The 26,074-nt window shown below is 37.3% G+C and overlaps 1 protein-coding gene across 1 annotated transcript in view; it reads left to right on the plus strand.

Moving 5' to 3' along the window:
* The window catches only part of TRAM1 (translocation associated membrane protein 1), a 29,306-nt gene extending 6,411 nt beyond the window's left edge, over positions 1-22,895 (plus strand). Inside the window, exons 2-11 of the mRNA XM_007128946.3 lie at positions 2,286-2,349; positions 3,837-3,958; positions 4,074-4,190; positions 6,092-6,150; positions 7,822-7,906; positions 14,143-14,213; positions 14,320-14,424; positions 15,233-15,376; positions 15,725-15,885; positions 22,591-22,895. Of these exons, the coding sequence (XP_007129008.1) occupies positions 2,286-2,349; positions 3,837-3,958; positions 4,074-4,190; positions 6,092-6,150; positions 7,822-7,906; positions 14,143-14,213; positions 14,320-14,424; positions 15,233-15,376; positions 15,725-15,885; positions 22,591-22,664 (1,002 nt within the window). The 3' untranslated portion in view covers positions 22,665-22,895. The remainder of the gene's footprint in view (positions 1-2,285; positions 2,350-3,836; positions 3,959-4,073; positions 4,191-6,091; positions 6,151-7,821; positions 7,907-14,142; positions 14,214-14,319; positions 14,425-15,232; positions 15,377-15,724; positions 15,886-22,590) is intronic.
* The last annotated feature ends 3,179 nt before the right edge of the window (positions 22,896-26,074 follow it).

Consider the following 26,074-nt stretch of genomic DNA (forward strand, 5'->3'; position numbering starts at 1 on the left):
CGAACGCGCGTCCCCTGCATCGGCAGGCGGACTCCCAACCACTGCGCCACCAGGGAAGCCCAACCACACCTTTTTGAAATGTTTCCCCTTTGGCTTCTGGGGCATCTAGCTCTCTTCCTTCTCTCTCTGCCTCTCCTCTCTGATCATTTCTTCTTATTTTGCCACCAGCCTTTTTCTCTGCCCTCTCCGTGGTTCCGATGTCCTGCTTCTCATCGAGTCCTGTACACGCTCTGTAGAGGATTTATATGCTTCCACAGCCTCGACTATGTACCATGTACTGTCTGTAAACAGAGACTTCCAAATCCTTAAGCCCGTGTCTCCCTGCAGAGCTCCAGGTGTGGGCCTTACCTACCTGTTGGTCTTGCCACCTGCATATCTCATGGAAATCTAAGTTTATATAAAGCGCGATTTCTTCTTTCCCTCAGACCTGCGGTTCCTCCTGTATATTCCACATTTTTATTAATAGTATTGCTTTTCATCCAGTTGTTGCAGCATCAGTACATAATCTGATTCTGTCCTGCTAACCAAGCCTTATTCTGCCTCAAAAGTTCCGCCTCTACCCACTACTACTGACTTCGTTCAGGCCTTATTATTTTTCACAGGGTCTCTGGCAAAACTCGTACTTGACTTGCATCCTTACTCCAATTTATATTTTATCTAATATTCAGTAATATTGAACAATCGCCTCGTAAGTGCCACACGCCATGCTGGGCTCTAAGCATGTAGTGATGAGCAGAAACAGACGTGCACCCAGCTCTTATGGAGACTACTGTCTGTCTAATGGGTGAGACAGCAGTGATTAATACAATCGCGCCAAGAGTATACGTTTTGTAAGAAAGGAACACCTCTCTGAGGTAATCTAACAAAGGAAATGACCTATCCTAAGAGACAAGGAAGCCTTCCTTGAAAGGGTGTAGTTGACCTGAGATCCGAAGTGGAGAAGTTTTCCAGCAGTGTTTCAGATAACACTGCTGGTGCGCGGAGCTGTGGCGGGAGGAGTGCAGGAGGCAGGGGATGGGTCAGAAGTGGCGGGCGGGGGCTGGAGGAGCAGGGGCCAGACCGCGGAGTTTGTTCTTATCCTGGAGAGAATGGGAATCGGTGAAGGACCTTTGGCGCGCGGGTGGAGGGAGGATGGGTGTGGGAGTGGCGTTAACATGATCAGGAGGGGATACTGATTGCGGGGTGGAGCGTGGCTCCGAGGGGGCTTGAGAGGCCAGCGCTGTGCCCCAGTCAGCGATCTTTCTGAAAAGCACGAATAACTTCCCCCTCCCCAAAACTGTCTCGTCGGGCTAAAATAAAATCTGAACTACTAAGCTCAGCAAACTAGGTCCTTTCTAGCACTTGGTAACTTTTCTAGGCCTTTCTACCCCTTCCTGATGTGTGCCCGTGCCTGACCTCCTGTTGACCGCTCCTTGACCTTTGTGCTTCTGTTTCCCCACCTGTGCTGCCTCTCGATCCCACTGCGTGAGCCTAGGGAACTTTTCTTTTCCAACAGGAGACAGCTTCTGCACCACATCCCCTGCGAAGCCTTTCCAGAGCATGCCTCATTCCTCACCCCAGGAGGAAAACAAAAACAAAAACAAAAATGCTTTGGTTGTTTATCCTCAGTTCAGACTGGCATTGATTCTGTGGTATTATAGCAATTTGTTTACCTGTCTTCCAGACCGGACTGAGTTGCTAGTCATCAGGATTATATCATTCCTTTGTTATCCTTTCTTGTCTAGCACAGTGCCTGGTGCCTATAAATATTGAGTAAGCGGTCCATTTTTCTGTTCTGACCACTTTGCTTTTACTAGTAGTCAGGTCAGTTAAATATTTATCGACCATGTAACTATGCCAGGTGTGTGGGAGATTAACACACACACCACAGATCCTACCTTTGATCTACCTTTTGTCATGGTAACTGCGCTTCCTTTTCTTTCATTAATTTACATTAAAATTTTTTCTTGTTGGAAAGTTTGTGTTCATTGTACAGGTCTAGAGTAGAGAAACATTATTTGTCAAAACACTGTTTACTGGAACTGCAGTATCTCTTGAAATCTTAAAAGTTAGGAGTGAATTACACAATCCCATCTAAACTGCAGACTACACTGGTGAATTATGTTCACTTTCAAGCTCAACTCCTTGGTGATCGGGAAGTCCAGTCGTGCCTGTCAGGGTGCAGCTGGAACTAGGGTGCCCTTGGTTCTTAGATGTGGGGACAGAACTTGGAATGTTTTTCCCCCCGATTTGCTATTTGGGAGAGGGTCACAAATTGACTTGATCTTCTTTTTTTTTCTTTCTAGATAACAGCAAAAGCTTCTATAATTTTTGTTACTCTTCAGTACAATGTTACCCTCCCTGCAACAGGTAGGTAGTTTTCTTTTGGAATTTTCTGGTTAAGTAGAAGAGTTCAGTCGGACAGACTTGGAAATTTCCATGAACACTAGATTCTTCATTATTTTCACAGTTCTCATTCGTGATTAGACTGAATATTATTTTGATGATTTTGTAATGCAAAATCTGATGGTTTGGTTGACTTTACCCTATATATTGTATGAAAATCAGTTTTTATGTGTTTAATGTTTATTGTGTATTTTTGTAAATGGGCTTAAAATTCCAGTGAAGAAGTTTTTTTTTTTTTTTCTTCTCTTCCCTCTGATCTTTTCATAAGAAAATCCTAAGAATAGATATTTTACATTTGTCTGAAGTGTCTTTGTTCGGTCAAGGTTTCTAAAGGCCCAGTGTTCAGGTTCAGTTGTTCTGACTGGTATGGGTTCTGTTTTGGACCTGTAATAACAACCCTCTTAAGCCCATTTTATTTTTCACTTTTTGGTTGTGCTCTACCATTCTATCAGTTATTTGATTAGAGAGAATGTCAATAAGCATCTGGTAATAACATCCAAACTACACTTTTAGGTTTTATTTCGAAAAGTTTTTCTGAATGATGCTATGTAAAAATCAAGTTGTTATCGGAAGTTGATTGTAGTTGAATGCAGTAATTAATATAATTAACTAGCATGGGTGAGGAGTGGGGTATTCGGTTAACAAAATATTACCACATTCAGGTGGTAAACTTGCCGCGAGCCCGGAGTCTCTATTTAGAATGTAAGATCAATTATACAACATGGAGTTGGGTTTTTGTTCAGTTATATCATTTTCTAAATATTTGATGTAGTAACTTAGATATCACAGTGCTCAGAACCACAAAGTTGTTTTGAAATTTGAGTATGCCAGAAAAAAATAAAGCTCTTTTATCAATTCACAAGTATTTGATTAAGTCTCGTTCTGAAAAAATCTTAGCAATTTTAAAGATTGAAAACAATTGTAGCAGTTGCCTCTGTCTCTCCTGCTTAGAATTCAAAACTAAATCAAATTAAAGTTAAGTCAGCTTTTCCAGCAGAATCATAAATGTGGTGTCTAGTTTGAAAGTAGAGCTAGAAAGCAGAAAGTTTCAAAAGTTCTTTGAAAAGACAGGCAAATGGGCTAAGTATAACTTTAATACAACCTAAGTATAATCTAACCCCTATCCCTGAGGTAATATCAGTTTTACAGTCCCCAAGGATCTTAATGTGGCCTCCCCTTCCGTGTTCTCTGGTCTTTAATGGCTGTAACTAACACGTGTCAAGTCTTTGTAAATAATTTCTGAAGCTTTAGACTTCTAGATAGTCTCCTCAGTTTTCATTGTTCCTTAGACTGAAGGTGTCCAAAAGCAAATTACCATGATGTTTCTGTAAACTTATTTATTAGGTTAGTCTTCTCTTGTTTGTTTCCATAACTATGTTGTACTTAAGTGCTGTTTTTATAATCTTATGTATATTTTTGTGTATGTGTGTCCTGTCCTTTTTGACCTTCAGAAGAACAAGCTACTGAATCAGCATTCCTTTATTACTATGGTATCAAAGATTTGGCTACAGTTTTCTTCTACATGCTAGTGGCGATAATTATTCATGCCATAATTCAAGAATATGTGTTGGATGTAAGTATGCAATCTTAGAAATCTATACTTTGTAAAATACTAGCTCTCTGTACTATGATAGTCATATTAAATATATTTTATAATCTTAATTATTAACGATTGTTTTTATTTTTAGAAAATTAACAGGCGAATGCACTTTTCCAAAACGAAACACAGCAAGTTTAATGAATCTGGTCAGCTGAGTGCATTCTACCTCTTTTCTTGTGTTTGGGGCACATTCATTCTCATATCTGTAAGTATGTACTGTGCTGAAATTCTTATCTCTCAAAGTATTTAATTATATACCCAGAACAGAAATTGATGTCCTATTTTTAATGCTCATAAGCAAACCCTGAACCTTAGAAAAATTCCTTGTCTCTTGTTCTTCTTATCTAAGATTAGGAGTTCTGCTATTGAACTAGTATAAATCAAGTTTCATCAGTAAGCCTCTCTTTTAGTTAGTTTTTATACAGCAAAAATTGCCAACTATGTTTAATGTTTCAGAAAGCCTTACTCATTTTTAGTCGATCTGAGTGTTGTCTTCATATCTTGTAGTCATTTGCAGGTATCTCTGTATTAGCAAAAAGGGTAAGTTATCAGTGATACTTCCACTGGGTTACATGAGTTGTAGTGTTTCCAGTCATTTCATTCTTTAAAAAACAGTCCAGGTATCTTCTGAGCAAATTAAAATATTGATTAACTTTTTATTAAGGTTATCTAAACCTTTAAGTGTACCATTCTAACTAATGAGGGGGAAGAGAGTATCTAATATTAGTAATATCAGTCCTTTAAGTTTATATGAACCCCAGAGTTTACATATTTTTGAGTTTGTCAGGACACAGTATTTTTTTTTAATCGCTATGTTAGAGATGAATAAATAGGTAAAGTGAATTTTCCAGGGTATGACACTTATGGTTAGAGATAGACTAAAACTCAGACTTTCAGTCCAGTGCTTGTTCCTTTGCAAACTGCTGCTTTAATGATACTTTATAGATACGTTAAAGTTCAGCTTAAACTCTTTCTTATACATTAAAAATACTTTTTATTGTTGATGTACAAAAGTTCTATCTTATACATTTTTTAAAAAATGTAAAGGTGGGCTTCCCTGGTGGCACAGTGGTTGAGAATCCGCCTACTGATGCAGGGGACACGGGTTTGTGCCCCGGTCCGGGAAGATCCCACATGCCGCGGAGCAGCTGGGCCCGTGAGCCATGGCTGCTGAGCCTGCGCGTCCGGAGCCTGTGCTCCACTTAATGATACTTTATAGATACGTTAAAGTTCAGCTTAAACTCTTTCTTATACATTAAAAATACTTTTTATTGTTGATGTACAAAAGTTCTATCTTATACATTTTTTAAAAAATGTAAAGGTGGGCTTCCCTGGTGGCACAGTGGTTGAGAATCCGCCTACTGATGCAGGGGACATGGGTTCGTACCCCGATCCGGGAAGATCCCACATGCCGCAGAGCGGCTGGGCCTGTGAGCCATGTCCGCGGAACCTGTGCGTCCAGAGCCTGTGCTCCTCAACGGGAGAGGCCACAACAGTGAGAGGCCCACGTACCACCAAAAAAAAAAAATTGTAAAGGTGTTAAACTTCCATGGGAAAATATTAAGGATAAGTTGCTTCAGTTTTTTTTTTTATATACATATGCAGTAATTCTCACTAAATAGATCTGGTTATCTAAGAAAAAGACATGGTTATTATGTGGACATAACCCTGTAAAACTTGGCAACACCTTGATCTTCTGTCTCCTGTCAGGTGCCACCTCTTTCTGAACCCTTTCCTTGATTACCCAGGACAAAATTCATCCCTCCAGTGGCTGTTGTAACTCTGTTTACAGCAGAGTTGTAAACAACTCACTGTTTTTTGGTTGTGTTATGTTCGTTTGCATACGTGTCTTTTTTACTCTACTGGATTGAAGGAATTTCGAAAGCCAGGAATTATGTCTTATTTAACTTCAAGTCACTCATATTGATTTTCACTTCACTAAAGTAAGCAGTTCGACTGAATGGAAAATAACTAAAACATCTGAAAGGTTGGACTTCAATGGAGCTTGAGGTGGAGAGATGTAAATGTGCAAGGAATGAAAATACCATCTTATTTTCTAAGATGTTTCCCTGCTCATTAAGCTAATTTTTGTATCTTCTCTCTTAGGAAAACTATATCTCAGACCCAACTATCTTGTGGAGAGCTTATCCCCATAACCTGATGACGTAAGTCATTTTCAGCAGGTTTTTCTTAGTTAAGGACCATGGTCATGTCATTTTAAGCAGGATTTGTTCTTGTTATTCTCTTTAGGACCTTAGGGATATTCGTACAGTAGGTATGTCTTTGGCAGTCTCACTGCCATAAGGACAAAAAATTCCTGTGTGCTTTTTTCATGTATATAATCTTTTCAGCATGTTTGTTACCTTGAGAAAACTGATTTTTAACAGTAATCCTTTAGTCCTCTGTCTTCCCTTTCTTTTCCCTAACCCTTCTCCTCATCACTGCTCCATCTTCTATATTCTTTTGCTCCTTTTCTTTTCCCCAGTCTCTTTTCACTCCTTCCATTTCTTACTCTCTTACACTGTAAGCTTGAGGGTAGGGACTGTTTCTTTTTTATTTTTCCGGCCCCCAGGGTTTCTGTACAGTGCTGTAAGAAGCTCAGGGGTTGCAAAGTCAGCCAGCTAAGTTATTCATTCTTCAAGCCCAGCTCTAGAACATCTATTCCATATTTTCCTTGCTCCTTTAGCCTATATTGGCTTCTGCTTTCCTGAATTTGTCATTGTGGCATGCAGCATTTTATGTTTATCTATACATTGTCTTGGCTGTTCTGTAATTGTCTCATTTATGTAAGTCTTAAGTTGTACCCATGCCCACCAAGGCTACATGTACCTTGACAGCAAGAAGAACTGTCTCTTTTTATATCCTTTGCTGTGCCAGGCTGTAGGTGCTTATCAGGTAGAAAGTAGTCAATAAATGCGTTGTGATGTGAGGATTGGTGAAAAAGTATGAAGGGAATAACATGACCCTGCAATATTACCATACTCTGCTGAGCCATTCTGACTTTTAAAAATTGTTAATTCAATGCACTTTTGTAAACTGGAGATATAAGCATCATATTTATGTGGGACTGTATCTTCTCCCCCTCCCCACCCCACTGGAATTATTCAGATTGGCTTTGTGTTTTCTGCTTTAGACCTCTGGAGGAGAGGGAGAGGGAGAGCAGAGAGAAAGCGGAAGATCTGGAGAGGTGTGATGTGAGGAGGAGACTGGATTCTAGACTGAATATGATATGTCTCCTGGGGAGTCCGTCAGTGCCTTATTCTTCTCTGGAATCCTGGTTTGCCTCCATTTATTGGGGGCTCTCACTGTCTCAGCCTGGTAGAGTTACCGTATTTCCCTAAGAAAAAATCCAGGGATCGTTTGAAATTGGGATTATCCCGGTTTCAGGTGCTGGGTAATCTATGCACCTTCACTGTTGTATCCATCTTGTTTGCCCTTCCCACTTCCCTGTTGACGAAACCTTACCGATCTGTGATTTGATTCCCTTAGAGTCATGGTCCATATGTTTTCAGTAGCTGACAGGCATACTCTTCAGTATTAAGTAACTAATAGTCAAGGGGCTCTGTTTCCTCCCATCTCGCTTGCATGTTCACAGTGTTCTGCAGATCATGTCTCTGCTTCTGCTGTTTAATCCAGAGGAGCTGACTGATGCTGGGGGGCCGGGGGGCCGGGGGAAGTGGCTGTTGGAGAGTACTGTACATGGAGTATCGTGAGGGGACCTGAAGTGGTAACACAAAGGTGGCTACTTAGTACATCCTGATTTCCACTGTTTGTACTCTATTCTTTAAAAATGGTATGCTTTAAAAGGTATTTTTTACTTTCTTGTGTTGGTACAGGTTTCAAATGAAGTTTTTCTACATATCACAGTTGGCATACTGGTTTCATGCTTTTCCTGAACTCTACTTCCAGAAAACCAAAAAAGTAAGCAGGGGTTTTATAATTTTAAAAATTGTCTTTTGCCTTTTTTGGAAGTCTTCTTAAAATTATTTCCTCATGTCTCTAACCTCCGTCTCACCTCAACTCTCCCCCCACTATTCTCTCACCTCTCCCCTTTCCACAGAGACTAAGTATCCTTAAGTATTTATTGAAGAAACCTTCAGTCATTTTAACTTAGAGGGGGATTTTACATTTGACATGTTAGTTTCTCATTTTAAAATTACGTTAGTGGTAATTTAAAATAAATTAAAATTTAAACATTTTGCAATGTAGGGCTTCCCTGGTGGCACAGTGGTTGAGAGTCTGCCTGCCGATGCAGGGGACACGGGTTCGTGCCCCGGTCCGGGAAGATCCCTCGTGCCGCGGAGCGGCTGGGCCCATGAGCCATGGCTGCTGAGCCTGTGCGTCCGGAGCCTGTGCTCCGCAACGCAAGAGGCCACAACAGTGACAGGCCCGCGTACCACAAAAAAATATATATATATATTTTGCAATGTAATGTTAGTTTTGTGTTACTGATATTCTTAGCAGTTTCACAAGTGAGACCAAAAGGCTTAATTAGATTATTGTACAACTAAATGGTACTGTGTATAAGTCCCAAAGAAAAATTCAGTATCGAGAAAAGTAAACCATAGTTAAATATTCACCTTGAATTTTTTTCCTGGTGAAATAGGTGGGAGAGATGTTTGTTTGTTTTGTTTGAACAATGAGTAAACCACTGGAGCACTACAGTAGCCTCCTGTGTAGTTTTACCCTCAGTACTTCTGAAGTCAGGCTTCTGTGATGTCACAAAGTAAACTTTATTTCCTTTATTTTAACTCTTTCTCCTCTAAGACCAGCCCCCTCCCCTGGTCCCTTTTTCTTCCACTCTCTCCTTATGCCTCATTCACACTGACATTCTCTAATTTTATAATCCCAATGCATCAGTTCTTTTTTCTGGAATACCTTTTCCCTCTGATAAATTAATCAGGCACTTTTGTTCTCTTTTTGGGGGTGAGATTGTTTAAATATTCCTATATATGAACGATAGGTGGGTGGGGCTGTGGATAAAAGAAGTCTGATCATGAGTTAACAACCACGAAGTTGGGCGATAGGTACCTGGGGATTCGTTATACTGTCTGTTTGTTGTATGTATTTCACATTTTTCCATGTTTAAAACACTTTTTAAAATCCCCTTACTTTGAGAAGCTTTCCAAAATAGCAGAGGAACCAACCCATCCAGCAACCATCTTTCCTCTGCCTTCTCAAAAGCCACAAACACTTATTTCTATATATACTCTAAATAGTTAATTCATGAGTATAGGCACTTGATTTATTATTGTGTTGTGTCTGTGACTTTTCGTGTCCTCTGTGTCTGTCATCATTGATGTCTGCCACGATTAGAAAACACCACCAAATTTGGCCGTGTAAAGTAGAATGTTTTTCTGGTTAAGTTGATTGTAAGGATTAGGATGAAGGTGTATAAAACCTTTGACTTAGAACTGTCTTAAGGTAAAATTCTTAGGCTCACAGTTTCCAATAACGCTTCCATATTCAGTAAGCACCTACTGTACCATACATGTCCCATAGCTGCACTGTCCAAATTAGTAGCCACAAGCCACATTTAAATTAACTTAGCAAAAACAAAATTCACTTTCTTGGTCACACTAGACCGATTACAAGTGCCCATTCACCACACGTGGCTTCACTGTCTGCCATCTTGGATCAGAGATAGAGAACATGTCCATCATTACAGAAGGTTCTGCAAAGCACTGCTGAGACCATCATAGTTCCTTGATGTCTTAGTACCATGGTTCCAATATTTAAAGCTTTCTTCGTGTACTTTTTATACCTGTGGACATAATACCTCTGGGTTTCATTATTAATTCATATGTCTATATCTTGTTCATTGACCATGTGAGTAGAGAGGGACATTTCAAAGTAATTGTTCATTTTCATTCTCAAAGCTCTTTTCTTATCAATTCCTGCCAGATGGCATTTCTCCAGAAATGCAATCTAATTTTTATGGAATAATTTGCATAACTTAGAATTTAACTGAAACTATTTTTAACACCTACATATGACAGTCGAAAGTAACTGTTGCAAGTAATTAACATAATTTGAAAGTAACAGCTGCATATGTGTTAAACAGTTTCTTAAAATTTACTCTATAAAAATTATTTTTGGAAGAACTCTTTACTGGAAAAAACTAGTACAGTGATTGTTTTGAACGGATCCTACAGAGAAATGAAGAAAGGAACACGGTAGCAGTTCAAGATGTGTGTTAGTCACAAATAACTCAGTTTCTTTTAAGAAGGATATTATAACTACATGTAATATGTATGTTTCAATACAAATAGTCCTCTCTTTTTGCCCATAAGAGGATTCAAAATGTAATTTTTTAGCCAACTTGAATATATGAAGTTTCAGGGAAGTGTGAATGAAATAGCCAAATGTTTTATTTCTAGTATCAGTTTATTTGGTTTAATTATCCATACATATAATTGTATATCATATAAAGTATATTAAATTAGAAAAATGCTTTTTCCTACTTCATGAGGGTTATGTTCACCCTTCAACTTTGTTGTTAACATCTGTCCTTCATCACTAGAGCTACTCTTTGACTCATCTAAGTCCGTTTTTCCAGAGTACATCAGTACCTCTGTCTTACTGATTCCTCCACTAGACCTCTCTAAGCGTTTAGAAGTGACATTGATTGAGGTTTCTCAGGCTATGTATCTTACCCAAACATTTATTTGTTGTTCAGAATAAAGTAATTGATACACATCCCTGTATTAGGAGAGCTTTGAACACATTTACATATGAGACAGCTCCGTCTGTTGTTTAGGGGCAAATCTTTGCCTTATATTTGGGCATATATGTGATATTCAGTTTAAAGTTAATTTTTCAGTACAGTGTAGTTAAGAAAAGCATTTTCTTTAAAAAAGAGAAGTTTACTAAAGTATATGGCTGACCTTTTTAATAAAAACATGTTGGAATAACAAACGAAAATGTCACCTGAAGGTATTTATAATTTTAGAATTTGTTTTGATTTAAGTGTACTATGTTTATTAGATTTTCCATGAAAAATGAAGCTATCAGAATTCTAAGTCATCACTCTATGACTTCATCCTTATATAAACTACTTGAACGTTAGCATTAAAGATAGATAGGAACTTGGCAATGCTTTTCTAATAATTCAGTTTCATTATATATTTTTTTCATTCAAGTATAAAAAAAGTTTGCTAATCTTTAAACAAACAAATACACAAAACCTCATTTCTGGCTCCTGGTAACAAAATCATAGGATGATGTGTGAAAATGTCTTGAAAAACCAAAATCGCCTTTTCTCAGCCATGTTTATATTCATCTAGACTCTAGATTCTAGAACAGTGATGAACTGCCCGTGGATGGCTTACTGACTCCCTAATTGAAATCTCACGTGGCCAGTGAACTGATATGTGCCAGCATTTCACCCAGCTTTCCCTGTGCTCCCTGAGCCCCAGGGAAACGTGTAGGCCCCAGAGACCCTGGTGCTGGGCAAGGTCTTTATTGTTGGCCATAGACATGTAAGCCCCAGAGGGGCTGTAACCCCATGAGGATTGAAGAATGTCAGAGGAGTCTGGCCTAGAACAGGACTGCTGAAAGCAGCCATTTTCTAAATGAAATCTAGAAAGAATTTCTCATTTTAAAAGTCACGCTACATCATGCACATGACCTTTGTATTGTTACTGTGGGAATGCCTTTAGCTCACGTTCTCCACCACTTCTTCTGGTGGGCTCCTCCCTGTCACTCATTTATTTTGACACACTGTCTCTGGTTAGGCTTTGAGTATGCAAACATTACTTTAGAGACACTGGTCAGTTTGTATACAGCTGAAGTTTCCGTTACTTAGAAAAAGGATTCTTACTACTCCGTCCTTTTGAAAGTTGAAGAGACTTGTAAAAGCTCTTGCTAGGCATTTGATGGTTGTGAAGATGGAAGCTGTGTTGGTAGTTTACTTTCCATTATTGACTCATCTGGTCTGCTATCAGAAAGGCAGGGCTGAAATGCAAAGTTGAACCTGAATTTAGGGAAGAAGTTCTGGATTTTTCTTTACCTAATGGCAAGGACAACCTTGCCTCACTTAATTAAGGACAAGAAATATAAAAGAAATGGAATGGCTTTTTGAAAGGTAGTGTGTTTGTAATTTATAATAGTGTTTTTTGTCAGAGGGGAGAAAAGATAGGCATCTTATGTTCTCTGCTAAATGGCGTATTTTTAAAACTTATTTGTGTTTATTCTTAAAAATATATATATATATTTTTTTTTTAATCCTCCCAAGCAGTTACACTGCTCTGGGTTTTCCAGCAAATTAGTTTTTTACATCGATTTACACAAGCTGTTATGTAGTAAAATGAGTTTAGTGTTCAATCAGCAATTAAAAAAACAAAAAAGCTTTTATTATAAGTATTGGGGGTCCCCCTAGTGTTGTTTTCTCCTCAGAAATTTGGAGCATTGTTTAACACATCTGAAGGAAGGAATATGGCAGTATTTCCCATACGTAGTCACTTACATGCCACCTTGCTGCAACTTAAAATGTTTTATTTAAAATTATAATGAAAGTTTGTTTTCTTGTATACTATCTAAAATCATTTTGTGCGGTGCCAATGATATACACACCACGTAGCATATCAAATTGCAGTTATAACCCTACAGCTGAGCTGGTCTGAAATGACTATAAGGGAATGAAGAGGCTTTCTTGTGGTTGAACTTCACCATGTTGTCTCGACACCTTTCTCCCTCTCTCCTTTGGTAAGGAGAAGTAGTTCATTGGAAGTTTGAAAATTATGTGGAGAGAATCTTCAGACAGCCTATTTTCAGAGATATTTCTCTCTCCAGTTGGAAACTCCACTGTAAACTCGGTATTATGTCTTGGGAGTTTTCCCTGAGAGACCCAAAGTGTAGGACTCTATATAGTTCTAGTCAACTGTTGTATGTTCTACCTTTCTAATACTTGATCTTTGTAGCATTCTTACTAGAAAAGAGTTTTTAGTTTCAAAACTATACTTGTAAACTCTACTCTTTCTCAGAAGATTTGGTCAAGTAACTCCCTACTTGAAATGTAGGCGGCAAAAAGAAGACCAATAGAGACCTGTGCTCAACTCTGTTATATGCCAGAGATGAGTCTAGTGAGTTTCCAGATGAATGCAGCTCAGTCTGCCAACATCAACCACCATTTTAGTCATTTTAATTAGAGCCGCAGTACATGAATAGTGCTAACCAGGCTAATAGAGCCTTGTAATATAAATGTGCCAGGCTAATAGAGACATATATATATATCAATATATGTGGTAAACTGCCAAAAAAAGAGCAGAAATGAGAGGTACAGGCATTTCATAAATTAATAAGTGTTTATTGGGCCTATCACTGTTCATATTTTGCAAACATTTTTTACTGCAACCCAAGATGAAAAACTAGAGTTTATATTATAATTCTGTGTGTGTGTGTGTGTGTGTGTGTGTGTGTGTGTGTAACACCTGGATTAAAATTTTCATGAAACAATGCAATGTGCTATACACTCTAGCATATTTTATTCTATTTCGTATTCCAGAACATGTTAGGGTGACCCCCTAAATCGATTTCATGATGTACTTGACTTATGTCTTTGAAAACCACTGTTTCTAAGATAACCAGGTCACTAGGGACTATAGAAGAAAAAAAGAGAAGCAAAAGTAAGATCTGGATACCTGGCTTACAGGTTATTAAGAGGAGAAAGAATATACAAATAGAATGTATCCTAAGTGAGAAGATAAACTTTAACCTTCGATTTTAATGACTTGACTGATAATGAAATGAAAGGGGCTAAAAGCATGAGCTAAAAAATGTGAATACTATTTAGGTAAACAAAAGCATCTCTGCTGGTATAAACATAGCAATTTTAATAGTACAAGGACATTATGGTTATTAATATTGTGTCATTTAATAAGTGTTTATTATAAAAAGAACCACTCAGTATTGAAAGGGATTTGGAGTTCATCTGATTCAGGCAAACCCAGCTGTTACTCACATTTAGATGAGTAGCTGAAGCCAGGAGAGGTTAAAGAACTGCGGCGGCTAATTGGGGTGAGCATTCAGGAAGGGTGCGGGGCAGAGTGGCCTTCAAGTCTTCCTCTGTGACAGTGCATTTTCACTCTGCCACACTGCTCCTAAGAACACAAGTGCTTCCCCATGTTTTAATCTACTGTGCAATTTTCTGTTTACAGGAAGATATTCCTCGTCAGCTCGTCTACATTGGTCTTTACCTCTTTCACATTGCTGGAGCTTATCTTTTGAAGTGAGTTGGGATTTTTCTTGGGTGTGTATATGGACTGGGCAGGTCGTATGCTAATCTGTCTTAATTCATAATTAATCTTTTCATTTTAAATGTGTTCCTTTAACAGCTTGAATCATCTAGGACTTGTTCTTTTGGTGCTGCACTATTTTGTCGAGTTTCTTTTCCACATTTCCCGCCTGTTTTATTTCAGTGATGAAAAGTATCAGAAAGGGTAAGTTGTTGAGCTGTTCTATTTCTTGTGTAATTAAAGTCAGTGCCTGTGTTGCCAAGGACCATGCTATTGGCGATTATATTGTTTTATAACCTGTTAGTAGCAGCTTTAAATAAAATGACCCTGTTTAGCTGTTGATGTTGGTATTATGTTCTCTAAAATAGAGTCTTTCTTAGCTAGAGAGATACTGTATTGGAACTTGTAATTTTGAGGGTTGAGGGTTTACTTTTCTGATATAACTTCTCCTATCTTGTTTAAGTGCACGTTTTTCTTTTGGAGAAGGAAGAATGAACTTTCAGAAGAAATTGAAATAATAGATTATAGAGCCTTAAAGATATTAAAATACTTTGATGGGAAAATTGAACTGGAACAGAATTGAAGTGATATGACTTGTAAAGAGTGTGAAGCCTTTAACAAAACAAACAAAAAAAGTAAAACTGGGACTCTCATGAGAATTGAGTACACAGCTTTTGTTTTATCCAGCATTTTCCAAAATTGTTCTATATACCAGTAGTTCCGAGAATCATTAATAGTTGTTACACACACACAAAAAAGATCAGCTAAACAAAAAATATCAAACATTTCTTTACTGGACTTCTAGAACCTGAAATAATGCTGATATGTTATATATCTTCAAGAATGTGATATAATATGAAGCATTTCCCTAACATTTTATTTCAGAATCCTTTTTGCAGAACAATAAGAAATGCTGTTTTAATATGCATTTACTTAACAGGAATCTGATTTCTACTAGGATCTTTTCTTATCTTTGCAATTCTGTGAATCTGACTTGTGACATTTTTCTCAGATTTTCTCTGTGGGCCGTTCTGTTTGTGTTGGGAAGACTTCTGACTTTAATTCTTTCGGTACTCACTGTTGGCTTTGGCCTTGCAAGAGCAGAGAATCAGAAGCTGGATTTCAGTACTGGAAACTTCAATGTACTGGCTGTTAGGTAGAGTCGATTTAATATTTTTCTCACTTTGTACTACTATATAGTATGTATTGTCAGTTTACAATATGAATCATCTAAAAATAAAGGGATAAATACAGGGGTTAGGATAAATATTCATTTGATTTGATTTCATACCTGTTAACGATTTCATGTCCAAACTGAAGTACTAAAGCATTTATTTAACTTCTGGGATTAATCATTAGCAGGATAATTATTTATTAACATAATCTTGTCAACTTAGTGGGAATTTAGCGCTAAGTTAATCCTGTCAAAGCAGGATAGACTACTTTATTCAATGGCATTGTTTGGGTGCACTCTAATTTTCTGTTTATTCCTTCATATTCTCAGAATTGCTGTTCTGGCATCCATTTGCATTACCCAAGCATTCATGATGTGGAAGTTCATTAATTTTCAGCTTCGGAGGTGGAGAGAACATTCTACTTTTCAGGCACCAACTGTGAAGAAGAAACCAACAGTGACTAAAGGCAGGTCTTCTAGAAAAGGAACAGGTTTGTATTCAGTAAGCAATGAAAACCTTGAAGTAGGAAACTTTTTTTTTTTAATGTTTTGGGGTCTTATTTATCATCTTGTTAAGATTTAAAATCTTATAAAGGAGAGTTTATTCTACTTATTAGCAAAATTAGAAACAAAATCATTTTGCCCCATCCTACAGTTTGTTGGTCAGTTATTCTCCTCAAAAGCTGTCCGCTAAGTTCTCTCTGACAAGTTTTCCAGACTTGATGACTTTGAGCCACTATAGACCAATGTGTACATGGGCAGTTTTAGTGAATAACTAACCTGGAGAGTGATTGTACTTTCCAAGCATCTTACTCGTATTTAAAAAACAAAACTTTTTTTCAGCCCCTTCCCATCTGCCCTTTAGTCCCAAGTGGTGGAACACCTTTTTTTTTAATAACTTCTGATTGTTTGATCCTTCATCTTTGAGTCTGCATCTCATCTCTTTTCTCCTTCTGGCTTTTTTTTTTTTTTTTTTTTAATCATCGCGGTGCGCGGGCCTCTCACCGTAGCAGCCTCTTGTTGCGGAGCATGGCACCAGATGCGCAGGCTCAGTAGTTGTGGCTCACGGGCCCAGTTGCTCCGTGGCATGTGGGATCCTCCCGGACCGGGGCTCGAACCCGTGTCCCCTGCATCTGCAGGCGGATTCTCAACCACTGCGCCACCAGGGAAGCCCCTCCTTCTGGCTTTTGACTGAAAATGCATTGACAGTGGAGTAACTTTTTTTCAACTTCGAGTGTTAATAGTTGGAACTGTAACACAAGGAGTTCCATTTTAAAATATATATCAACTGTGGTTTGCTTGTCCCCTGCATCGGCAGGCGGATTCTCAACCACTGCGCCACCAGGGAAGCCCCTCCTTCTGGCTTTTGACTGAAAATGCATTGACAGTGGAGTAACTTTTTTTCAACTTCGAGTGTTAATAGTTGGAACTGTAACACAAGGAGTTCCATTTTAAAATATATATCAACTGTGGTTTGCTTCTTATAAGTCTTTATAGCTGGTAGTTTATGTCCTCCAGTCCTATCCTTATTCAGTCTTGTATCAGCAACTCTTGACCCTTTGCATGTCATATAAATTTTACTGTATCTTGGTCAGTTTTCACATATACAAATAGCTTCACTGGGGTATTGGATTGATATTACATTGAATCTGGAGATCAGTTGAGGGAGAATTGAGTATATCAACCCATGAACATGATATATACCTCCCACTTACTAGATTATCTTTAATTTCTCTCAGTAATATTTTTTAATAACTGCTTTATTGGAATATAATTCACACACCATAAGTTCACCCTTTAAAGTGCACATTTCAGTGGTTCTTAAGTATATTCACCATTAGCAGTCATTTTCCATTCCCTCCGTTCCCCTGCCCCTGCCAGCCTCTTACCTGTTTTCTGTCTCTGTAGATTAGCCTTTTCTGGATATTTCGTATCAGTGGAATCATACAGTATGTGATCTTTTGCAGCTGTTTCTTTCACATAGCATATTTTTAAGATTCATACATGTCGTAGCATGTACCGACACTTCATTCCTCTTTATGGCCAAATAATATACCAGCGTATGGATATACTATGTTTTGTTTATCCGTAAGTTGACTGACATTTGGGTTGTTTCCACTTTTTTGGCTACTGTGAATGATGCTGTTAACATTCACATACAAGTTTTTGTTTGAACGCCTGTTTTTTGCTGTTTGGGATATATAACTAGGAGTGGAATTGCTGGGTCATATGATAGCTGTATATTTAACATCTGGTGGGAACTGCTAAACTGTTTTCCAAACTGCACCATTGTACACTCAGTGTTTTGCGTGTTGATATCCAGTTGTCCCTGCACCATTTGTTGGAAAGACTAATCTTTATTGAATTGTCTTGATACTCTTGTTGAAAATCAGTTGATCATAAAAGCAAGAATTTAATATTTCTGGACTCTCTAGTCTAGTCTCTTCATCTCTATGTCTATTCTTATGCCCTTGTCTTGATTACTATAGCTTTGTAGTAAGTTTTGAAATCAGGAAATGTGAGTCTACCATTTTTATTTTTTTCATGTTTCGGTTATTCTGGGTGCCTTGCATTTCCATACGAATTTTAGGATCAGCTTGTCAATTCCTGCAGAAAAGCCAGCTGGCCTTTGATACGGATTATCTTGAATCTGTAGATTGCTTTGGGGAGTATGGACATAGATGTCCTTCTATCTTTTAGGGTCTTCTTGAATTTCTTTCAATTAAATTTTATAGTTATCAGTGTATAAGTCTTACACTTCTTCATTAAATTTATTCCTAAATATTTTTTTTATTTTCAATGCTGTTGTAAATAGAATTGTCTTAATTTCATTTCTGGATTGTTCATTGCCAATGTATAGAAACACAGTTGATTTTTGCGTAATGATCTTGTATCCCACAACATTGTTGTGCTTGTTAGGGTTTTTAAATTTTACTTTACTATTTAATTCTAGTACTTTTGTGGATTCCTTTGCATTTTCAGTATACAGGATCATGTCGTTTATAACTAGAGATAGTTTTACTTTTTCCTCTCCAGTCTGGATGCCTTTTATTTCATTTTCTTGCCAAATTATCCTGGCTAGAACCTCCAGAACAATTTTGAATAGAATTAGTGAGAACAGATATCCTCATATTATTCCTGATCTTAGCAGGAAAACATCTAGCCTTTCACCATTAAGTATGATGTTACCTGTGAGTTTTTCCTAAATGGGCTTTTTCAGGTTGAGAAAGTTTCCTTCTATTCCTACTTTGTTTGTAATTTTTATCATGAAAGGATGTTAGATGTTGTCACGTGCTTTTTCTGCAACGATTGAGATCATCAAATGGTTTGTGTCCTTTATTCTATTGATATGATGGATTATATTAATTGATTTTTTAATGTTAAGCCAACAGTGCAGTCCTGGGATAAATCTCACTTGGTCATGTATATAATCCTCTTTAGATGATGCTTGATTTGGCTTGCTAGTATTTGGTTGAGGATTTTTACATCTGTATTCATAAAGAATATTGATATGTATTTTTTGGTAATATATTGATTTTCAAATGTAAATCCAGTTTTGCATTCCTGGCATAAACCCAAGTTGATGATGACAATATATCACTTTTGCTGGATGGGTTTCTTCAATATTTTGTAAAAATAGGATTTTTTGCATCTGTGTTTATGTAAAAGATTGGGCTATAGTTAGCCCTTTTCTGGGGTAATATCCTTGTCAGGTTTTGATACGAGTTATGCTGGCTTTATAAAAAGTATTGGGCAGTTTTGTCCTTCTTGTAATGCCAGCATTATTTCTTATTTAAATGTTTGGAAGGGGCTTCCCTGGTGGCGCAGTGGTTGAGAGTCCGCCTGCCGATGTAGGGGACGCGGGTTCGTGCCCCGGTCCGGGCGGATCCCACATGCCGCGGAGCGGCTGGGCCCGTGAGCCATGGCCGCTGGGCCTGCGCGTCCGGAGCGTGTGCTCCGCAACGGGAGAGGCCACAACAGTGAGAGGCCCGCGTACCGCAAAAAAAAAAAAAAAAAAAAAAAAAAAAAAAAGTTTGGAGGGATTCACCAGTGAAGCTATCCAACCTGGACTCTTCTTTATGGGAAGATTTTTAACTACATGTTCACATTCTTTAATAGATAATAGGATTATTCAGATTTTCTATTTCTTATTGTTTCTCTTTTGGTAAATTGTGTTTTTCAAGGATTTATCCATTTCATTTAAATTTTCAAAATGTATTAATGTAAAATTATTCATAATACCCACTTATTAATGCCTGTAGAACAGCAGTGATTCCCATTTTTCATTTCCTGTGTAAGTAATTTATGCCTTTATTTTTTCTTCTTCCATCAGCCAAGAACCAACATTTGTCTTCTTTTGCTGATTGTCTCAGTTGTGTCATTGATTTCTGTTCTTATTTCCCTTTCTTTGGGTTTAATTTGCTGTTTTGTTATTTGTGGTTTACCTTGTGGAAATAAATCATTGATTTTTCATCCCTTCTCATGAATTACTTGCAATTAAGGTCAAACTTCCCTTTCAGCAATGCTTTACCCTTATTTCACAGGTTTTGATATATCACTTTCATTATCATTCAGTTTCAAGTATTTTATAATTCCAGTTGTGATTTCTTCTTTGACCCATGGATTATTTATAAGTAAATTGTGTAGTTTACAAATACTGTATTTGGGCATTTTCTAGGTTTGTGGCGGGGGTTTTCCTACTGATTTCTAGCTTAATTCCACTGTGGTTAAAGAACATACTCTGAATGATTTCAATTCTTTGAAATTTGTTGATACTTTCATTATGTCTCATCACATGTTCAAAATTGATGAATGTTCCATTTGGACTTCAGAAGGATGTGTATTGTGTGTTTGTTGGGTATTCTGTTCTGTAGGTAGGTGTCACGTCCATTTGTGATGTCCAGGTTTGTACCTTTACTGACTTGGTGGAAGGAGTTCTGCTTGTTCAGTCAGTTACTGCAGAAGGTATTCACCCATTTCTCCTTGTAGCTTGTAAGTTTTTGCTTTAAATATTGTGAGGATATGTTATAGGTATATCAAAATTCAGGGTTGTTATATAAATCCCTGTGGGATTTGTCCTTTTTTATTGTCACATGTCCATCTTCATCTCTAGCTTGTCTGAATTTACTCCAGTTCACCAACTATCTTGTGGTAAAGTGTTAGCATGCTCTATCTTTTCCTGTGTTTTTCTACTTTAAACCTTTCTTTGTCCTCAAATATAAGTTGTGTCTCTTGTAAGCAGCATGTAATTGGATTTTAATTTTTTCATCCAGTCTGACGAAATTATCTTTGTTTTTTTGACAGTTATAGTATGATGTGCCTGGGTTTGGTTTTCTTTGTATTCATCCTGCTCGGTGTTGTGTAGAGCTTCCTGAGTCTTGGCTTGGTTTCTTTTGCCATTTTTGGAAAATTTTTCACCGTTATTTCTTCAGGTATTGCTTCTGCCCCATTCTCTTTCTCCTGTCCTTCGGGGATTCTAGTACATGTGTCAAACCCTTTTACCCTGTCCTTTTATATCTTTTCATGCTTTCTGCGTTTTCCATCCTTTTTTCTCTGAGTTTCAATCTGAGCATTTTTTTCTAGTTCACTCATCTCTTCTGTTGTGCCTAATCTGCTATTAAACTTTTATTAAATTTATATTTTTAGTTACTGTATTATCCTGTCCTGGGATTAAAGATTTTTGAGTCCTTGGATGAAATTATCTATCTTTTCATTTATTTTTATTAATTGTTCTTTTAATATCCCTGTGTGACAACTCCAGATCTGGATCACCTGAGGATCTATTTCTGATATTTTTTTTTTCTCTTAGTTTTCAGTCATTTCATCTTGTTTTCTGGCACACCTGGTAATTTTTTTTTTTTTTTTAATGAAATCACGTTTTGTTAAACTTTAATTTCTGAGACATTTAAAAAGTCACACTAAAAGTAAAACAAACAAGACTGACAATTTGTAAACAAAACACTCTGTAAACAAAAATAATTTGCCAGTGCATCCAAACATTATTTTTAAATAAGCAACATTATACCAATTTTTTAAAATTTAAAAAGTCAGTAGTGCATATATCCTCATACTTAAAAAGAAAAAATTATTGTAAGAATTCTGCCTTTATACACTAAATACTGTGCTAATAATATAGAAAGCCACTTGGGGCTTTCACACGATGTAAGCCTATGTTTTTGGCACATAAGGCGGTTACTGAGGCCACAGGGAGGCCGACTGGGCTCCAGCAAAGCCAGGCAGAAGCCGATGCCCCTGAGGTCAGGTTGAATACTGAATGGTTTGTGTAAAAGCATGCAGAGGCTCTGGATGAATTAGTAGAAGCTCTGGATCATTCTGTGTCACTGAAGCTGATCTATTTCCAGTTTGTCCTCATTCCTATGACATCAACTGTTTCTAAGGGCTTTCTTCTCTGGTGGGCCCCAAATTCATATTTTTGTCTCCCTGTCATTGTGAGACTTCCCAATTCTCTCTATAGCTTTATTCTTTGTTAGGAGTTACTTTCTGCTTGATTTCTCTGAGTCTTGCTTGGTGCGTGCACGTTTAGTAGTTGGCAGATACCTTGAGGGAGAAATATACTTAGCTGACTTGGTTTTTTCCCCAGTGCCTTCAAATAGCCATTTTTGTGTTCACCTTTTGTGGATATTTTTGGAGGGAGGGTTAGGGTTGGTCTGACATCAGTTATTCCATCATAGCTTGAAGAAGGTGATTATAACACTCTTAAACATAAGAGTTATCATCCTAAACACCAATTTTTTAATATGTTGGAAAGAAACACATCCCCAAGAACTTCCCTTGTCTGCTGTCCAGTATGAAAATGTTCCTTTTTTTCTACCAAAAGTATTGCTCTGCAGACTATTTTATAGTTCTTCTAATTGTTTTTAGAGTTTCTGTCTTCTCTTTTTTTCCTACCTTCAATAGTAGTTACTTTCCTTTTTTAACTGTTTTTTTAAATTGAGATGTAGTTGACATATGTAATTACTTTTAATTTGCTGCTTTCAGTTCATTGTGTTTAACATGTTATCAGGTTTTATGGTTGGTTAAATACTAGTAAAGATTAAGCACTAGTAAGTTTCACCTAAGGTCATAAGAGTATATATTAGGTTTTAAATTTTCTTTTCTGAGGGTACCTTTATGTGTAAAAGATAATGTTATTTGCACTTACTTAGAAGGTAATCCTGATTTTTTTCTCTTCTCAGAAAATGGTGTAAATGGAACAGTAACTTCAAATGGAGCAGACTCTCCCCGTAATAGAAAAGAGAAATCTTCATAATGAATTATAATCTAATTGATTAATGTCCCCAAAGAAATCTGCTTTTTACTATATCTTTCAGCACTAGAGATTTTTTTCTGTTCTTGAAAATACAGTTTGTGCTCTTTGATTCTTGCTACTATTGTTTCATGCATTTTTTAAAGGGCATTTGAGGGGAGGATGATTACTAGGAGTGAAAAAAATACTTCAGCTTAGACTAAGCTACCTGCCTTCAAAATAGTTTAGGGACCACCACCATATTTTATTTTATTTTGTTCTTTATCTTTCAGCATTTTTCTAATGATTTGAAGAGAGAACTATTTACAAAAATTCTACATATCAGTGATACAATTTCTTGCTCTCACCAATTTTTTATATTAGCAAGATGGCCTGTTCCAGCAAGGTCATATTTTTTTAAGTTATCTTTCAGGGCAAAATGGAAATAATATAAAGTTGGATGTCAAACTTTAATATGTTTTCAGTGTTCTCTAATTTTTAGGAATTTTTGTAGCCTTTACACTTGGGAAAAACGATTTGTAAATTCACCAAAATACTTGTGTGCTTTATTTTATAGTGGTTGTTAATGTTATTTACATCCCCATTTTTTTAAGGGAGAAAAAACATACTTTTGCTTATGGCGTGTGAAGATTTATTGCCATATATATGGAATCAAAATATATTAACATAAAAGTACTTGTGAAGTAAAATCTTTCTTGTGCATTTTCAACACTTACAAACTGGAAATCAGAAGATTAAATATTTACTATAAAGAAGAAAGAAAAGGAAACAAGGGGGACAGAACAAGGCCTAGGACTGAAGCCTACTGAGTCTGGTCTAGTACTCCTTCCACTGTGAAGTAAAATCTTTCTTGTGCATTTTCAACACTTGTAAACTGGAAATCAGAAAATTAAATATTTACTATAAAGAAGAAAATTTGACCATAGCCCTTTTTGATATGTTTATTAATAATAATTCTTAATGGGGCTTGTCATAAGTTTGATACGCACAGCAGCTTAGAAAAATACTGTTTAACCTGAAAACCCTTTTAAAAAATAATGCCTACTTGATTTATATATATAAAAAGATGTCAATATTTGGAAAACATTTAATGCACTAGCCTCAAATTGAAAATTCAGGTGGATAAATAGTCTTACAAAAGACAATGCTTTATGTTATAACTGTAGCTTTGGTCCCATCCTTATTTGAGAAACATTTATCTGTATAAAACATATTTTTGGATAAATATATATATATATTTGTATCTCTATAGAAAGGCTCTAAAAAACATTTGAGTAAAATATTTGGTTCCCTTTTCTATAATTATCCTTTAAAATCTTTATAGCTCTATCTGGGTCTTTGTCATCTCTACAGGACATATATATCACTCCTTTCAATGTTCACGTTTTGCTCCCCACTTCTCACTTTTGTCACCAGCTAATGTTTGCGCCATTTTTAATATAAAAGTTGCAGACCTGATAGGTCTGCAGTTTAATCAGTTGCCATGCTGCTAGAAAGTCGTGCTTTCTGTTTCCAGCTGTTTACCTACTTCCTGGAAAAAGTAGTAGCTCTCTGTAGCATCATGGAGTTTCAGTGGAACCAAATCTCTGCCATTAAAAACTGGCATTATATTGAACTATACATTGAGAAATCAATCAGAATAAAACTTTTTACTTTCACAAGCTGTATCTTGGATGTTTTCTTTGTTGTTAGCAAATTTTATGCTATTTTTAGTGTCTAATCTCATTAAAAGGTACACATTGAAAGAGTGTACTTCTGATAAACATTTAGAACAGCCTTTCCTTAAAAGTGTGTTCTACCAAAAAAGATGATTAGTTTCATATATTATTAATGAGGGCAACTGTGAGAAAAAGTGGTTTATAACCAAATTCAGGGACTATTGAGTTAAACAAACTTAAAGGTGTCTTTTTTACTGCAGGACTAGTCATCCTTTATATGCACACGTGCTTCCTGAGGCACCTAGAATGACGCCAACGGGGGGACAGCATGCAGTGTCTCCACACTCATTTGAGGATCCTTCTTTCTATGAACTTACATACAGCATATGCTATGTGTTCTTGTGTTCTACAACATATGCTGTGGGTTTGGGGGGTGGGGGGAAGCCCTTGGTATGTAGTTAAAACTTTACAAAACACATATATACACAAGTGTAATTGTAAATAGTAAGCCCTAGATCCCCTCCTCCGAGGAAAGTCTCTACGGGCCCCCCAGATCCTGCAGAGGCTGCTGCTGTCACCCGGCCTCTGGTCAAACTTTGAAGCCTGATGGGAAGCATCACGGTAGGACCATGAGCCAGGACAGCTGTCGTACTGAGTGACCTTGAACTAGTTGCTTTGCCCTTCTGGGGTTGTCCTTCCCTCCATAAAAGGGGGGATATGGCTGTGAGTAGTCCAGGTGGACTATTCTGGAATAAATGTATTAACTACATTCTTCTAAAATTAATCGTACACAGTCCTTAAATTCAGAACTAATCCTGGAGCAAATCTTGTATAGATGAGGAAATGGGAGAGAAATGTTTTGTTGCACAGATGTTGGCAATAGCCATTGACACCCTATATCTCCAAGGTGTTGCCAAATATTTTCACAGAAAACTGGTTCTGCTGCCTGTCTACACGTGGACACCTATAAGAATGGATTGATACTGACCACCTGTTTGCATTTTTTAAGGAGTGGCCTTAAAAGTAACCCTGGAGGAAATTCAAGGGTAATGCTCAAACAGATGTTTTTTTCCCAAAGATCACCCTAGGTGTGGTAGGTAATTCAGTTAAGCATCATCTGCTTTAAAACTTCAAAACAAGACAGGTTTGGGAGTTGCAGAGTAGACATTAGCAAGTGTTGGAAGAATTAAAGAGTAGTAACCTAGGGCCTGAAGAGAGTAAAGGGGGTTGGACTGAGTCTCTATGTGTTTTAGAAGCCCTGGGTATACAGACCAACACACTAGGATGAAAGGAAAGGCAAAAGGCAAGTCTACTGTATAGCATAGGGAACTATATTCAATATCCTGCAATAAACCATAATGGAAAGTATATGAAAAAGAATATAGGGACTTCCCTGGTGGTCCAGTGGTTAAGAGTCTGCGCTTCCACTGAAGGGGGTGTGGGTTCAATCCTTTAGTCTGGAAACTAAGATCCCACATGCCGGGTGGCATGGCCAAAAAATTTTAAAAATTAAAAAAAAAAAAAAATATATATATATATATATATATGTATAGCTGAATCACTTTGCTGTACACCAGAAACTAACACAACATTGTAAATCAACTCTACTCCAATAATAGGTCCATCTGGTATTGAGCACTGTGTAAAGCCGTTAGCCATCTACAGAAGGCAGCATCCGCTATGGCTCAGCTCTATCCTGTGAAGACGGCACAGAGCCCAGTATGTACAAAGGCAACTAGTTTAAGCATGACTTGC

The sequence above is a fragment of the Physeter macrocephalus genome, chromosome 15 (genome assembly GCF_002837175.3).
Source record: "Physeter macrocephalus isolate SW-GA chromosome 15, ASM283717v5, whole genome shotgun sequence".
Lineage (NCBI taxonomy): Eukaryota > Metazoa > Chordata > Mammalia > Artiodactyla > Physeteridae > Physeter > Physeter macrocephalus.